This window comes from Neopelma chrysocephalum, unplaced genomic scaffold (genome assembly GCF_003984885.1).
Source record: "Neopelma chrysocephalum unplaced genomic scaffold, ASM398488v2 Primary Assembly neopelma1_211, whole genome shotgun sequence".
In the NCBI taxonomy this organism is placed as follows: domain Eukaryota; kingdom Metazoa; phylum Chordata; class Aves; order Passeriformes; family Pipridae; genus Neopelma; species Neopelma chrysocephalum.
In genome coordinates, this window is record NW_020897873.1 from 263,382 (window position 1) to 280,201 (window position 16,820).

The 16,820-nt window shown below is 47.6% G+C and overlaps 1 protein-coding gene across 4 annotated transcripts in view; it reads left to right on the plus strand.

The window, feature by feature from the left end:
• FAM207A (family with sequence similarity 207 member A) overlaps positions 1–16,765 on the plus strand; it is a 43,410-nt gene extending 26,645 nt beyond the window's left edge. For 3 of the 4 annotated variants that reach the window (XM_027703227.1, XM_027703225.1, XM_027703228.1), the window contains exons 3-6: positions 8,151–8,219; positions 11,308–11,461; positions 14,681–14,746; positions 16,130–16,765. In XM_027703227.1, the coding sequence (XP_027559028.1) occupies positions 8,151–8,219; positions 11,308–11,461; positions 14,681–14,746; positions 16,130–16,256 (416 nt within the window). In that variant the 3' untranslated portion in view covers positions 16,257–16,765. The remainder of the gene's footprint in view (positions 1–8,150; positions 8,220–11,307; positions 11,462–14,680; positions 14,747–16,129) is intronic. The other variant, XM_027703226.1, reaches the window with a different exon arrangement.
• The last annotated feature ends 55 nt before the right edge of the window (positions 16,766–16,820 follow it).

The window sequence follows — 16,820 nt, forward strand, 5'->3', positions numbered from 1 at the left end:
ATATGAAGGGATAGGGTAAGAATGTTCTCGTAAAAGAAATGCCAGGTACCAAAAACAGCACAAGAGGGGTTATAGGAACCAGTGGCTGGAGATGGAAAATTTCCCTAGGGAATGGCAATTTAATTGTCTACTAGCTAATATACAGTTAAAAGGCAAGAAAATTAAGGTAGATTAATGTTTTCTTGCTTTTTGCATAAATTACAAGCACCAGGTAAAATCCAGCTCTTTCAGATCTAGATCTTTCACTGTGTAATACTGCAGAGATACTGAACTACTGATTTTTGAAATTTCTCAAAGGACAGCGTGGTCAAAGGTAATCCTATTAGCAGGAAAGGAAAGGATATTTTGGGAAAAATCTCTTTCAAATACAGGCCTGTAAGGCGTTGTCAAAGAGCATAGGAATGTTTCAGTATTCTGTCTCCCTTCGTAAGCCCTGAGGAGAGAATTTACCCATTGGTAAATATGAATTACTCTTGGTCTCAGAATAAATCTCATTCCAGAGATTTGTTGCTGTTTAAGCTGTTATAGAAATGCTATTCTCTTCTTCTCATTGCCCTTTATTGGAACTGCAACATCCACACAAATAACTCTTGTGCATGTATTTTTGTTGTTAGACTATAAATTTTTATCCTGTGTGAAAGGCAAGGCCGACTGTCCAAACTGTGCTGTGGACTCCGTGGAGTCTACTTTGGTGGTTCACCTTGGTGGTGTCCATGGTTTTGTAAGAACCTTAAAAATATTTGCTGCAGAAAGTAAGAACAGCTCAGAATGGCACCTCCTCGTGTCCCCAGTACCTTGTTTTTAGGTTGTGATGGCAAACCTGTCGTGGTTTAGGAATGGTACTCTCCAGTTTAGTGCTCCCTCTGGTACAGGATAAACCTCCAGGTCCTTGCCATGGCTCCTCCTGGCTACTGCAAAAATTAGCCCTGTCCTGACCAGAACCAGGACAGTTCCCAAGGGCACTGTTTTTGCAAGGGCACGTCCCTTTCTGCCAAGGGAGTCACAGATCTGTTTGTGCTTTCCTCGCTGCACATGAACTGAGGATGGGCTCTGAAGGGAATGGATCTGTCCACACCATGCTGGCCTGTCAGGAAAGTGGGTCATGTCCTGTTGAGGCTGCTGGGAAGCTCCCTCTCTCCATATCTCCATATCTCTAGTGCTCTTGCCATATGGAACATGAGCTGGGTGGCAGAACCCTGCGTGTCACCCTGTACAGTCAGCATGTGCTGAGGCTGGAGGCAAGAGCTGATCTGTGCTAACCTCATGTGCTCTGCTGGTGGCACTTTTTTGAAATCAGTAGCAGACAAAGGTAGGAATGAAAAAACTTCTGCCAGTGCTTTCCCATGCTATGCCAGGCAAGCATTCTGTTTTTACAGCAAGTATCTTTCCAAGGATCACCCTCTACAGGAGCGTTGAAAGTAGGTGCACCTGTGAAAAAATCTGAATTTTTTGTTTTGGATGTTGCAAATAATCACAAAATCATTAAGGTTGGAAGGAACCTTTCAGGATTATCTAGTTCAGCCTCTGTTTAAGCAGGATCAGATACAGCATGTTGTCCAGAACTGTGTCTAGTCAGGTTTTGAATATCTCCATGGGTGGAGATCTGGAGACTCCATAACCTCCTGACAGTTAAATCATAAAAATTATCCCAAAAATAAGTGATTCAATGTGTGCCCATTGTCTCTTGTCACTGAGCACCACTGGGAATAGTCTGGCTCCCTCTTCTCCTTCTTTCCATCAGGTATTATGCATACTGATAGGATTTCCCTTGAGACCTCTTTTCCAGCTGTCTCAGCCTCTCCTCAAGTAAAAGATACTCCAGTCCTTAAATCATCTTAGTGGCCCTCAGCCTTCCCCCATAAGTCTGGTCTTGGGTGTCCTTGCATAACCCTATATCTGAATATATATTTTTTATTTTATATATATACCTGTATCTTTCTCCTATATCTGAATTGCAGCAGAGGAAGATGCCAATGGATGGCAATGCTTAATGCCACTGTACAAATTCACCAGCTTTCGAACCTGAGAGGGTCGTGTTTCTTAAGGAATATCTTGAGCCAAGTGTTGTTTCCCCCAGATGAGGGAGGCTCCAGCCTTCCCTGGTGCTGCCTGAAGCAGCATTTGGCCTGAGCTCCACTGTCTGCACTTCTTGGAGATGTACATGGGTGGTAAAAGCAAAGAAAGCATGGTTGGTTCTCCTCTCTGAGGGGGCTGGGGCCAGGAAATCACCCTCAGAAGCCACTGGTGGGTTTCCTCTGCTCGCAGTTGCGAGGCAGGATATTGGGATGGTCGTGTTTCTTGGCTGAGTGGGGAAAATCTGAGGCTCTGCTGCAGACCTGCAGCTCCTTGGATCATCTTGATTGCAAGAAGGCTTTGCCATTTGTAGAATCATAGAGTCATTAAGGTTGGAAAAGGTCTTTAAGATCAAATCCAGCCATTCCCCTAGCACTGCCAGGTATACCACCAAAGCATGTCCCCGAGTGCCACATCCACAGTGCCTTTTGAACACCTCCAGGGATGGTGCACTGATGCCCCAGCCCCTGCTGCTCTTCTCTTTGGACTGGGTGACCTTTTGTAAGGCTGGAAGCTGCAGCAGAACTTGCTGAGAGCTTCTGGGCATGAAATTAAATTCACTGTGATCATAGGTATTTAAACAGTTTATGGGGCTTCACAGAGAGCAAATACATACCAAGGAAAGAAAAGAAAAAGTCAACTTTTTTGGCCGTGCCGTTCCTTGACAAATAAGAATATTTGTGCTGTGGAACTTCAGGATACTTTTGGAGAACTTTTTGGAGAAAAAGTACACATACTTGTTGCATGTACATGAAAAAGGGCAGAGGGGGTTGAAATGTCTTTTCTTGAAAGCAGACTCATTCTCCCAAAGCTGCAAAACCCTGTTTCTTGAAGGAAATCACCCCTGTTCTTGGAAAGGCCCTGACAACGGGATGTGTTTCCCAGGACACCCTTCTGTGGGTGAGCCTTGTTGCATGTTTTGTGGGTTTTGAAGTATTCCAGCTGAGGTAGTACTGAGACCTGCCTTTTTTTGTGTTTTATTTTCTTCTGGGGGCAGAAGAAACATGGAGGGAAGTAAGTAAAATGTAATCCAGCATTTCCAGGGATGGGGCGGCCACAGCTTCTCTGGGAAACCTGTGCCAGTGCCTCACCACCGTTACAGTCAAGAATTTCTTTGTAACATCTAATCTAAATGTTTCCTGTGTTAGTTCAAAACCCTTCCTGCTTGTCCTTTCATTTCCCACTTCCACACCTGGTGAAGAACAGTATGAGGGTACCTCCAAATTTACTGAACACAGAGGTTGGTTGGCCTTTTGCTCACTGTAATTGTGCAAGACTCCCATAGAAAGGACAAACGTGCAAGCAGCAGGAAGAAAGGATGGTGAGTGGTACCCCCTGTATTCAAGCAGAACTGTGCATCTGCAATGTAATAAGAACAAGTTACTTTAAATGGAAAAAAAAATCAAAAAAAGTTGCTTTCTGCAGGACATGCAGATAGGAAATACATGGGGTTATTTACAATTATTTTTTTTTTAATGAGAAATTTTCTGCAGCCAGCAAGATGTGTGTGAAAGCAGAGTTTCAGTGTCCTGGACTAGTAATGGGTCTGACCTGATTTGCTGCCCCCCAGGGTGTTTGGAGCAGAATGGAGGTGATAGAAGAGAGGTACTAATGGGAATTCATGAGTAAAATAAAGCAGAAGCCACCTGGTTGTCCTGCTGTCCTCCAGCACTACTTCTTGTGGTTGTTTCTCCCCTAAGACCGGGCTGGATGAGGCTTGGAGGTCTAGTGGAAGGGAGGTTGGAACTGGGTGGTCTTTGAGGGTCCCTTCTAACCCAACCCATTCTGTGATTCTCTGTGCTGTGAAATGGCAGTGCCAAGCAGCTGGCTCAGAGGGGGCATCCTGCAGTCCTCGTGGCACGTGTGGTTCACAAATCTGGGTTCACTGCAGCGTGTTGCCTCTTTCAGCCTTGGTATTAAAAATAATCTTCCAGCTGCAAAAGTGGCACACGCTGGGCAACATTGAGCATCCTCTGTGTGCCTGTCTGTGACTGACCCTTCAAAGGTCAGGCTCTGTCCTGGGGAGGGCTGCTGAGAGCATACAGTGGGAAAGATGAGGACACATAGAGTGGAAGAGCCCTTGGGCAGAAGAGGAGGAGAAGGAGGTACTTTTGCTTTGTGGCAGGGGCTGAGCGTGCTTCAGACATTGCTTGGAAGGACAGACTTTGTCTATGGAGCTGCCTTTCACAGACTGCTGTGCAGATTGTGACTTCCCAGTTCACCTCCTGAGGGGAAGTGCTCCCACATGTCACGTGTGCCCCTTCTGCAGCTGACAAGAGCTGAGTCTCAGCTCTGCTGCACACGGAGGCCTCGTGCCCGTGCTGGAGCTGGTTGGAGCCTGGGGATGTTTACCAGGCCTGGCAGAGGCATGACCTTGGTGTGAGGACACAAGTTACACTGCTCCCCTGGGTTTCCAATGGGAAGCCAGGCTTGGAAGTAGGCTTTGCTTTACATAACCAGGGGATCTGGAGGGTTGGAGAATGCAGATCTCACTTGATGTAGGATGCCTTCCTCATCAGGGCAGGAGGGAAGCTTGTGTGCCGGTGTAACAATGGCGAACAAAAATAATGTAGCTTGTTTTGGAACATAAAAAGCAAATGCTGTATCCATGGTGAAACCTGCCCTGCCTCAGCAGAAGCTGGCATCTTTTCCTCCAACACTGGTTCCCGAGCCTGCTCAGGGTGTGGCAGGGCTTAGGCTGGGTAAAACCCAAATGTGGTCTCTGTGCCCTCATACAGGCTACCAAGCTGTCTCTTGGGGCTCCTCTAACAGCAAGAGGGCAAAGATATTGGATACTCACTCCCTGTCTCTGTCCTTACCACCTACAAGCCTTAGTCCCACTACTGGCCCGGGCTCCTCAGACACTTCTGCAATCAATGCTTTCTGGATCAGTGGAGCTGGAGGTCACTGACTGGGAGCTGTGGGGTGGGAGGAAGGCAGGGAGCTGCCAGGATGGCTCCCATGGAGCATCACCTCTGCCAGAGGACATCTTGGCTGACTTTTTGCCTGGCCCGTGTCGTCCCTCAGCTCTCTTCTTGGAGAACACCTTCAGGTTCTGACATCTGTCAGGTCATACCACTGCGTGTGCCCCAGGAGACTGCAGTTACCATTTCCCAGGCCCTTCCATTGGACAAGGGCTAGAGGACAATTTACAAGTGACACTGTGTCATTTAGAAAAACCATCCAAAACCACACCCAGTCCTCTGCTTTTGGATGTACTCTTTGTGACTTCTTTCGTGAACTCAGCCCACAGCTGTAGGCATACGATTGTTTTTGCTGCCATTATACAACCGAGGCTAAAATTAACACATCTGTTGTTATTTAACTTCAGTTTGCCAAAATATTATGTTTCGAGCAGCAACAGCTTTACTGTTATGTATATCATCAGGGTTCTGGGAATAATAATTAATATTAGATGTTATTTCTTGATACCTCATACCCGAGGTGGAGCTTGGTGCTTCGCTGCAGCTGTGCCTGGTGCTCGAAGGACTATTTGTCCATGTGGCACTGCACAGGTTTATTGGATATTTCTGCTCATGGCCAAGTCCTCCAAGTAATATAGTTTCCTGGAACTGTAAAACCTGTGTTTTCACCCTCTCAGTTGTGGAGTCAAGTAGTTGAATCTTAGGGGAGGGAAGCCTGTAGTGTTACAGCTTTAACCCAGTCCAGCTTCCTTCTGAATGCCTAGAATGTATAAAACGGGGATTTCTAAGGTAGGATTTATATATATACTTAGACTAAGGAATCCCTTATGAAAAACAGTCATATATATATATATATATATTACTGTATATATATATATTTAGTTTTTTTTAGTCTGAGTCCTTTACCAAAAAAAACTCCAAGATTTTTGAATTAAGGAAGCTATCCTCAAAAAAAATCCGCTTCTCTGCCATGAAAGCAGGATGCTGAGGATTGCCAGGAGTAGTATCAAATGCTTGATCTGAGGGAGAAAAAGCTGTTGTGGGGTTTTTTGTAATCTGTTTATATTTGAGATGTCTTGTACTGCGCAGATCAGAGGGAAGAAAGAAAAAACACATTCTCTCTAAAAAGAATAATTGTCAAGTTTACAGTATGGAAATTACCCTCAGCTAATGTGCATGGGGCTTGCTTGCCTTTCCTGCACGCACAAGGTTTCAAAGGCAAGTGTTCTTAAATTACCTGTGGAATGGGCTGGAAAAGGGGACCCAAACCCTTCTGATTTCACAGGAAAATAATTAAAGGGAAGCTGCGGTCTGGCTTTGATCTCGAAGGTGCTTGCAAGCTAAATAAGAATAAAAGACTACCATGGGGACAGTCTGTGCTAATTAACCAGACGAATTCTGCCTCCACTGTTCTCCAGTGGATTTCCAGCGGTTTTGGCACTCGGCATCACAACTGGAGGTTGCCAAACACAACTTGGCACCTTCCAGCAGCAAAACAGCCTTCTGAGGGGCAAGTTGGGATATGGAAAATGGAGTGTCTGGGGAAGCAGGTGATGGAAAAGGCCAGGAATTGGCTGCTGACATGGGAGGGATCCAACTCCTTTTCCCCAGGCACCCCTCTGGAGATCTCCGGCTGCTGGCCTGGGTGCCGCCCACCATCCCCAGCCAGCAGCAAGACTGGGCTCCTGCCAAGAAAACAGCTTTTGTTTCCTTAAATATTCCACTACCATTTGGAGGGGGGTGAAAAACCCCCAAACCTGAATTGCTGTTATTACTAGAATTGGCCAGCTGGCTGAATTTCAGTTTTTTTTTTAATTTTCATTAACAAATCCCGCTGGGCGCTGTTTTTCCAGTGAAGTCATGAGCGTGTTTCCAGATGAGGGGCAAATCTTCCCAGCACTGCCATGGCTGGGGCAGCCAGGGTGTCCTGTGCAGGCAGCCCTCTTGTGCCATTTGGCCATAATTCATCCTTTTTCTCCCTGAAGCTGCAGCAATGTGGGGTGATGGGGGTGGGTGTAGCTCAGAGTTGGTTATTGGTACAATAACCAACTTTGTTGTTTCGGCATCTGATTTGATGCCACAACAAACATGGTTTTATTTCTTGCTTTTTGGGTCCATTGGCTGCAGGAATGTATTTTTCTGGCATATGAAGCAGTGGAAGCTCCAGCTCCGTTCTCTGTGTCCTGTAGAAACTCAAAACGTGGTGGTGATTGCTGGCTTTGTGGAAAGGTCCTCCCAGCCCTAGCAGGCTTGTTCTGATCTTAAGGAATTACTAAAATATGATCCCGCTTTTGTTTAAATAATTCTAAAAGATTTGTAGCTTCAGAGAAACTGTCCTCAGTGAGCTGTTTGCAGAACTGCATTGAATTCCTTTCTTCTGTTTCTTTTGAGGGAAAAAAGGCTGTATTTTCTTTTCCAGGCTTAAGCATAAGCTCGAGTGAGAGGAGTGATCTTTGGGGAGCTTGTTCCTCCATTGGCTTTCTGGTATTCCCAGTACATTTCAGGAGAAAAGTTGACTAAAGTCAATTTTATTTTAAACACCAGAGATAAGATATAATTTTATAGCGTCTGCAACAGATCACCAGTAAAACTGTTTGTGATGTTATTTTACTTGGTATTGGATATCAGTGCTCAACAGCTGCTTTCCAAATACTGAATTTGGTGAATAGTAGGTACTAGCCTATTTTACAAGCTGCTAGTGATTGGCTGCTCCTTGTAGGGCTGCCCCAGGTATCCTTCAGAAATCATCCCCTGTGAGGGTGGGGAAGCCCTGGCACAGGTTGCCCAGAGAAACTGTGGCTGCCCCATCCCTGGAAGTGTCCAAGGCCAGGTTGGACGGGGCTTGGAGCAACCTGGGCTAGTGGAAGGTGTCCCTGCCCATAGCAGGGGGTTAGACCAAGATGGGCTTTAAGGTCCCTTCCAACCCAAACCATTCTGGGATTCTCTGCTGCTGATATGATCTACTTGCTTGCTTCTTGTTTTTTAACTGACAGCAAGTCAGATTTAATTTGTTTGGCTAAAAGTTGGAGGTGCAGTGTAGCCCCTGCAATGCCTGCAGCCTGCCCGACCTGCCAGCAAATTCAAAAGCATCGAGTGTTGAATGAAATCTGTTGTACAGGAGCCATGCTCCATCTTATGTCTCTTCTCTTCTAGGTTTAGAAGAAAAAACAGTTCTTTCCAAAAAAGAAAAGATGAAGCTGAGGAAAGAAAGATGGCTGCAGAGTGAGTACTCCTGTGAAGCACGTCACACATCACGGAGCACGGCTCTGGTGCATCTCCCTGTTCATTGGGTGTGGGTAAAGTGCTGGGAAGGGCTGAATGCTTCTCAGAAACCTTCACACCTGCTCCCCAGCAGGTGGGGTCGAAGTCCCAGGTATTGTTGCTCAGTGTTAAGCACCGAGACTGAATCATTGCCCCAGATCTGGTTTTGATCTTTCTCCACGTGTAATATATGTGACTACATAAACTCCTTCTTTATCCAGATAGGACACTGTGCCCACATAATTTCAGTGTATTTTTCTGACTTTTAAAGCCCTGGTACAGATAGGACTGGCTGTGTAGTGGAGCCATGGGGGTGGTAGGACAGCCTGGAGCTGAGACCTGTGCTGCCACCATCTCATCCCAAACCTCTGTGGTGAGAGCCTGCAGTAAGGGAGAACTCTGGGCACTGCTGGTTGTGTTACTGCTCTTTCCCACATGCTACAGGTCAGTGAACCCACTTACCAGACAGTCTGGCCTTTCTCGAGGCTGTGAAATATGAGCTAAACAAAACCAGTCCATGGCAGAAATGCTTCTGTTTCCTGTGGGAAGTGTCTGTATTTTTGCTTCGAGTGTCTCAGCGCAGTAAGAGACTGTGCTGTCCTACCCAGTGTAGCAGAGGGGTTCCTTGTGTCACCTGGAGGTGTTCTTGGGACAAGCTTTTCCCCTATCACCTTCTTGTCCAACAGAGTTGAAGACAGACTGTGTTTGGGGCAAAGGGATGTGGCTTTCTCCTACACCATGTGCTCTGTGCGCCTGGGCTCTGAGCTCAAGTCCATTAACCTGTGATTTCACCATTTGCAGAAAACATGTGTCTGGCTCCTCTTGGATAAAAAACTGAGAATTTAACACTGTGTGTGTGAAGGAAACCTTCCCCCAACAGCTTCCCAGTGCCTTTGACATCTGCAACCCTTTGACACAAAGTATAGAGGGCTGCGCTAGTGAAGGTCAGCTGCTTTGGAAAAGCCCAGAAGCAGGATCCCTACACTCTCTTAATCCTGCCCTCCTGATGCCTTTGTAGCATCCATCTTTCCCAAGATCATATGTGTTATTTTGGCTCTGCTGTGGCCTCTTTCCCTCTCTCTTGTCTCTGAAATCACTAAGTTGAGGGAATACAAATGAAATACAGAGGCTTTGCTTTGAACAGAACACCAACACAGTAAACTCTGGGCCAGATTAATCTCCCTTAGAAGATACTACGTGTTAGAAGTGCTTTACAGGCACGGAAGTACCTAAAAAAAAGGTTTTTTTGTGGAGAAAGAACTCTTTGCCCCGCAAAAGAGAACCCAATTTGGACTGCTGAGATTGTTATCACCACATCTCTGTTTTCCTAAATCTGAGCTTGTTGTTTCTTGTTGTCCCAGGGCTGCTCTTGTGACACTGGATGCCAAGACCCTGGGAACCAAAGTTCAGCCCAGTAGAGCAAATGCAAAACTTGGAGCTTTCTTCCATTCCAATAAGTAATCTTAGGAGAGACCAGAGAGGGGAAAAAACTTATGTAATGCTTCAGACATTAGAAGTATGCACATTTAAAAATATATATATTGCATGGCTCCTCAGACGAACAAGACTTCACAGGAAAAGAATTTGGGATGTTTGTGCAGAATCAGGTGTCTGAAAATTTTAAGCACATACTGTTTATGAAAGCACTGAAGTAGTCAGCCTCATAAAGCCAGACCAAAAAAAGAAGTGATGCAGAACAGAAAGCTGTGTTCTTGGCAGGGATTGCTGTGAGGAGAAGTGTTTCCAATCCAGATTTGTCACAAACATCCATGTACAGCAAAACTGCAGTTCATGAAAAACTGTTGCTCTTCAACTCGGCCGAGTTGGAGAGCAGACAAGGCAAAGGTATTAAAGGAGCCAGCAGCCAGCCAGTGAATTTGAGTTCTGCTTCCTTGAGATTGTGGGAGCAGAATTAGACCTGGGATTGTGGTCTGTAAGTGGGACTGGCTGCTTTTGTGCTCCCACCAAAAATACTTGGGCTCCTGTGGCCATGCTGCCTTGGAAGCTGTTGTCCTGCCTGTGCCACCAGCTTGGCCCCACGGCTTCTGGCACTCTGTCATGTCCACACATGGAGTTTTTAGCTCAGCACTGAGCCTCATCCTTGCAGTTGTCCAAGGGACTTCTGGGTCAGGTTGGGGTATCTTGGAGTTCAGCTGGAAGCTTGTATGAGTCCCAGGCTTTTGTGGGCTGTCCTGAAGGGCATGTTCTGCTGGAGCTTGCTCTGGCAACTGCTGGCTCTGTGAAGCTTGAGGAGCTGTGGGACTTATGACTACACCAGGGAGCCTCAAGGACTGAGGCAGAGGCCTGTGGGCTTTCAAAGCCCACCTCCCATGGCTGAAAGGGAGACTTATGTAACATTTGTGGACCCTTCTGTGCCCACAATTGTGTCAGAGCTGCTGCAAGGAGACTGGGAAACGTGGTTCTGAGGAAGAGCCATCTGTCTCTGCCACTTGATGCAGTGCTTTTCCAAGGGTCCAGTTTATCCAGCATCTGGCAGCTTGCACTCCACCATGAGTCATGAAGGTGAGACCTTGGCTCGCTCCAAACTAAGTAAACAACTGAAATTAAGTCCATCTTTTCTGCCTGTGCTAGGAGACCACTGTTTGGTCCCAGCAGCAAAGCAGAGGTGGGGCTGTGCCTGTTTAAGGCCAGCTGTGGAGCTGACTGTATTTGGTTTGTCCCTTCCCCTCTTGTTTCTCTCTCCCAGTTCCATGCAAGGTCAGTGTGGGTTTTTTTGCCACACCAGGAGTCCTGTGCTGTGTTGCTGGGAGCGATGAACAGTGTAAGGGATGGAAGCAGTTCAGACAAAGTCAGTCTGGGAATTTCACTTCCCATTGCACTGTCAGAAGGGATGGATGTAGTTATAAGCAAACACAACCTGTAAGGGAGGGAATGACCCAGCTGCATTATTTTCAGTCTTTCCCTGGTTTAGGTCACTTCTGGCCTGTTGTTCCTCTAGGTGGTTAAACAGTCTATTAATTTCTTAGCTCAAGGGTTGTCTCCTGCAGACACTTCTCCTTCCTCCAGTAATGCCTTATTTCTGATTCAGAAATAGAAAGTGTGAAGATAATGAAGCAGAAGCAAAAAGCCGAAGCAAAGCGAAAAGCAACACCTGTGGTGGGAGACATGCAGCCCTTGATGGAAGCCCTACCTGAGCTCTCTGACCTGACCACAGGTGGCAGGGGCAGGAAGCCAGTCAAGAGGTACGTGTCATTTTGGGGATGGGCTGTGTATTTCCCTTCTTTCTGCGTGATGAAATGTCCTTCGGCTCAGCTCGTAGCTACAGGCTTCTAATTCTTTGAGGAGCATTTTTTTCTTGTTTGTTTTTTTTTCCCCCTATATGCAACCACTTAGTCAACCTGCCCTCTCTTTCAGTGGGAATGAACAGCAAAAGTACAAGCAAAACTTCAGGTCTTGCAGAGAACAGACAGTTGGTTGGCTGGAGTTTGGGGCCAGGGCTTACCTGAGCCTGAGTGGGTGGCTTTGCCCCCTTTCTGTCATGATGGGATCTTTTCTAGTATGAGAATTAAAGGGCATCAAATATATGTAGTGAGTAACAGGTTCAGTACAAGCAGGAGGCTTGCTGCTTTGCACAGCTCCTTGCTGCAGGTTGTCAGGGCTGAAGGAAGCCTGTGGGTTCAGGTGGGACCTGACAAATCCAGTGAGAACAGCTCTGTGGAGGGCTTGCTGCATGTCTATAAAGTGCAGCTGGCACTAGGTCTCTGAGCAGCAAAGAGTGGAGAGGATGTGGCTGTACACTTGCGTTGGTCTTAGAATCACAAACTGGTTTGGGTTGGAAGGGACCTTAAAGCCCATCTCGTTCCAAACCCCTGCCATTGTCAGAGACACCTTCCACTAGAGCAGGTTGCTCTATGCCCTGTCCAACCTGGCCTGGGACACTTCCAGGGATGGGGCAGCCACAGCATCTCTGGGCAGCCTGTGCCAGGGCCTCCCCACCCTCACAGGGAAGAGTTTGTTATCAGAATCACAGAATATGCCGAGTTGGAAGGAACCCATCAGAATCATGAAGTCCAACTCTTGCCCTGTGCAGGACACCCCAACAATATCCAATCTAAAACTACTCTCTGTCAGTGGGAAGCCATTCCCCCTTGTCCTGTCACTCCAGACCCTTGTCCAGGATCCTTCTCCAGCTCTCTCGGAGCCATTTTAGGAACTGGAGGGGGATCTAAGGTCTCCCCAGAGCCTTCTCTTCTCCAGTCAGAGTTCCTCCAGTCTCATCCCTCTCTGGCCATCTGCTGCAGGATGCTTTAAGGCAAAACACTGGCCAAAATACTCCCCCCAGCAACTGCAATGACCTTCTCCTCTGTAGTGCCTTCATAGCAGAGGGTGTGTGGCACACCTGGAAGTGTTTGGTGATCTTGCAGGAATCTCCAGCCTTGGAGACGCGCTGTCAGCTCCCTCCCTCCCCCAGACCTCCTGTGGGGGTGTGGAATCCCTAGTCTGTCCTTTTGGAAGCCTGAGTCGGCACAGTGGAGGCGGGAGTTTGACACTGGGTGATGTCAGCCAGATTTGCCTGTGACATGCCAACCCAAAAGCAGCCCCCCCTCAGTAGTGGCGTGGAGGAGCTACTGGACTCTTCTTCCCCACGCTGGCTTCTGACTTCCTGGACGTGTGTGCAGAAGTGTTTCAAATAATCAGAGGAGGCTTTTACAGGATTTGAATCGTTGCAGAAAGGAAGGGTAATACTCTGGTGATTTGTCATCATTATTAATAAAAGATTAGATTCTCCAAGAATTTGATCTCCTGCAGGGTAAAGGCGCATTACAGGGAGGTTTTTATTCTGTTTTATAATGAATGAAGGCAATGAAGTGTAATGAATCTGGGCTGCTAACGTGGTCCAAGAGAACAGGCAATGTGTGGTGGTTTTGGAGGGAAATCCAGCCTGGGATGTGCTCTAGAATAGCTTTCCTTTAGGCTTTGTCACCCTCTGCAGAGCTGCTCATTTCTGAAGGGGCTGCCATGGTGACTTGGTGGCACACACGGGTTTGGCAAGCCCTGCTCTGGTGACCGTGGGTTGCCATACAACTTGAGAAGGGATTTCCCTGAGCTTCTGTGAGCATTCCAGGCAAACTGGGACAAGAAATTGTTCCTGTGCTGAGCTGTTAAGAATGGGGGGAGGGAGAGGAGAGGAAAATGAGCGGGAGCTGATTGAGTAGAGAGGGGTGATGGAAGTGAGTAAGGTGAAGGAATATGAGGCAAGGGAGTAGGAGGGAAGAAAGAATGGGGGAAAAAGGGCGAAATAGAAGGATGGAGGGTAGCATGTCAGAGAGGGAAATAGGAAGAGGAGGTCACTGTAACACGACCAGCAAGAGACCAGATCCTGCTGTCTTGAAGAGAAGGCAAGGAACTGTTGTGTTTCCTAACCTTTGGGGCAGATCTGGTGGGGAAGGTTCTAGCCCCCAGCACCCACCAGTATGGGAAGATTCCTCCTTGAGGAATCTACCCCAACAGAGGGGTAGGAGGCAGACCCTCTTCCTCCCCCTTGGGCTGTTGCTGGGGCTCAGCCTCAGGGCAAATAGGAGAGGAGCTACCCCTTGGAGGCAGACCCTCTTCCCAGCTTGTTTCTCCTGTTAACTTCTGTATCTGTGTAGTGCTGAAGAATGGGAATTTCTTCTCCTTTCCTTAATGTCCAGTTCTACCAACAACTCCCCCTGTGCACTTCAAGTCCCGAAAGCAATCGCTGCCCTTCCTGTGTGTCCCTTGCTGGGGCTCAGCGCTGCCTTTGTGTTAAATCTCTGCTGCTGCTTGACATCGGGCACCCTGTGGGATGGGATTACACCTCTGGTCTCCTTGGACTTTGCCCAGGAGTCAGGAGTGGGTTACAGAGAGTGCAGCTCCATACCTGCTGCCCACAGTGCACCATCCTGCGTTCCAGCCCATTGTATCCCAGTGGTTCCTGCTGCGGGATCCAGACCAGGGCTGGCAGTATGCCATGGATGCTTCTTGCTGAGTGTCCATGGCACTGTCTGTAAGGGATGGCTGCCGAGGCTGGGGCTCTGCGGCGTCAGTAGGGAACATGAGCCATGCAGAGTGACACATGTGGCGGTGAGGGGAAGTTCAATGGAATCTTTTCTCTAAGCAACGGGATCGGTTTGACCTGGAGGTCAGTGATAAGCAGAAAGTGATCTGGGCATGGACAGCTAATGACCAGTTCTGGAACTAAGCGATCCGGTTTTCCTGCAATGCCTCCTGCTCTGTCAGTCTGTACCAGAAGGAGTTTGCATTCACATGCCTGGCTGTGAAATAATTGCCTTTCAGGACAATTTCCATGCAGGACAGTTACCTGTCCTCTCTGGCAAGGCAGATGCAGAATTCCTGGCCTCCTTCCATCTCCGCAGCCATTTCTAAGTCACTGCTCTTCTCTAACACTTGCTCACTTGTTTTGTTTCTTCTCTCCACAGCCATAGAGCAAAGGCAGAACCATCAGACTTCTGTCTGATGAAACAAGCTCAGAAACATCGGCTCCTGTAAGTACCCAGTTATCAGTGTCCAGTCCTTGCTGAGCCTTACAGAATGGCTGAGACTGGAAGGGACCCCTGGGGGTCACCTGGTCCAACCAGCAGGGTCACCTAGAACTGGTTGCTCAGGACCATGTCCACATGGCTTTTGAATATCAACAAAGAGGGAGAGTTTAAATGCTTTTGAATAATTCCTGGGCTTAGTCTGGCAACTCCTTATTCCTCTGTGTAGTCTGTTGGATAGTTTATACTGCCACTAGGCATCAAGAACTTCATTTTCCCTCAGCACAGCTCTCCTGGGGCTAGGCACTGTGATCTGGCAGTGTTTGCTTTCATGTTTCCAGGATTTCTGTCAGTTCTGAGCCATTCAACTTCAAACTGAGGCTGAACAGTCAGGCTACAGATCTCCAGCACACTCCATGAATACCCCTCTCTGTCAGAAATTGGCCACTGTTGGTGCTGGGATGCCTTCCTTGCTCAGTTCTTTCTTTACTTTTTGGTGGTCTGGGAAGTCTGTGCTTCTTGGGAGGGAAATAGTTTGGAGGAAGGTCTTGAGGTTCATTTCCCAGGATATTAGTTAGGGTAGGAGGTTCCCTAAGACTCACCATATTGCCCCATCTGCCACAACCCAAGCTTCAGGTTTGGTTCCTCTCTTCCTCTGCCCGGGACAGGGCTGGCATTGAAGGGAAGGCCCATACTTGGGAGGGGAGTAGCTGAATGCCAACAACTGTGTGTCTGGCAAGCCTGTGGAGAGCCTGGCAGCCTGAGGGAGATGGGGATGCTGCAATGGACGTGGCTGTGTGAAAATTCACAGGTTTTCTTTTACACTCCTGCTCTGTTCTTGTTCTTCCCTGCATGCTTGCTTTTTAAGACAAGACTCATTTCCACAGCAACCAGCTGTGACCAGGTATGCAGAGGTAATTCTCTCCTGCTCTTCCCATGGCATCTAACTAGTGTTGCACGTAGGATTACCAAGCCTCAGTGTTCAGCAATAAAAGTCAGTAGATGAGCTCTCAGAAGAGAATTTGATTTTGTGCTGGTGCAATCTGAAGTAATTTTCATTCCTGGTGATTTACCAGATATCCACATTTCCTTGATCTACTAGGGGAAAGTTCTGAAATAACCATTTCCAAGTGATGCTGGGCACTAACAAGATTGTTTCTGTCTCTGTGGCATGAGATCAAGTCTCTGGCTCCCATGAAGCTGGCAGCAATTTGAGCTTTGCCCTTGGCTAAATTAGGTTTATTTCTTGCACTGTCTCTCTGTGAGATTTACACCCAGGATCACTCTGTCTCGACAGAAATCCACTGCTTTGTGAGTTTGGTCCTTATCTGCTCAGTTTCTTTTGCATGAGGCACTTAGAGAATTTGTGTGTTGTTTTTCTTTCCTCAGAGAGGAGGAAGTGGCTCGGTTTCATGAGGTTATCACCGATCCCAAGTACAGAGCCAACCCCCTCATGGCCATCAGCAACCACCTCTCCAAGAGGCTGAGGCTGGGGGAAGAAGGGAATCCCCTCTAGAGTGTCAGCTGGGACCAGAGCAGCGCACCAGGGTGCAAAGGCCCTGGGCTGCGAAGGAGCACATCTCTGACACGACCTCTCAACCACTTCGGTCCTTGGAAGCAGTTCAGCAGATGATTAAATCCAACAGCCCTGGTTTCTGTCTGCAAGAATAACACAGCTCTCCTGACAGGGGCAGCTGCCCCTTTGCAGGCAGTCTGCACAGAGCAGGGCGTTCTGTGGGATCTTTGTGCAGGCATTAATCTCCCTGCAAAGTGTCTTGATACATTTGCTCTTCTTGTGAGCAGGCACAATTTCTGAAATTGTGCCAATGGCCAAGCATCTGTTTTCTGTCGTTTCCCTCCCCTTCCTGACAACTCTGAAAAGAGATTCCCGAGTGCTGTGTTGGAATGGGTCAGGACTCCAAGCCCAGGAGGCTGTTGGAGATCTGTCAGGATGAATGCTGCTGTTCACAGACATTGTTTTATGTGAGAAATTTAGCTTTGAAATAAACACACTTTCATACAGCACTGAGTTTGGCTCCTGTTTTGGTGAATAGGAATTGAAATATGAGCTTATTTCCAT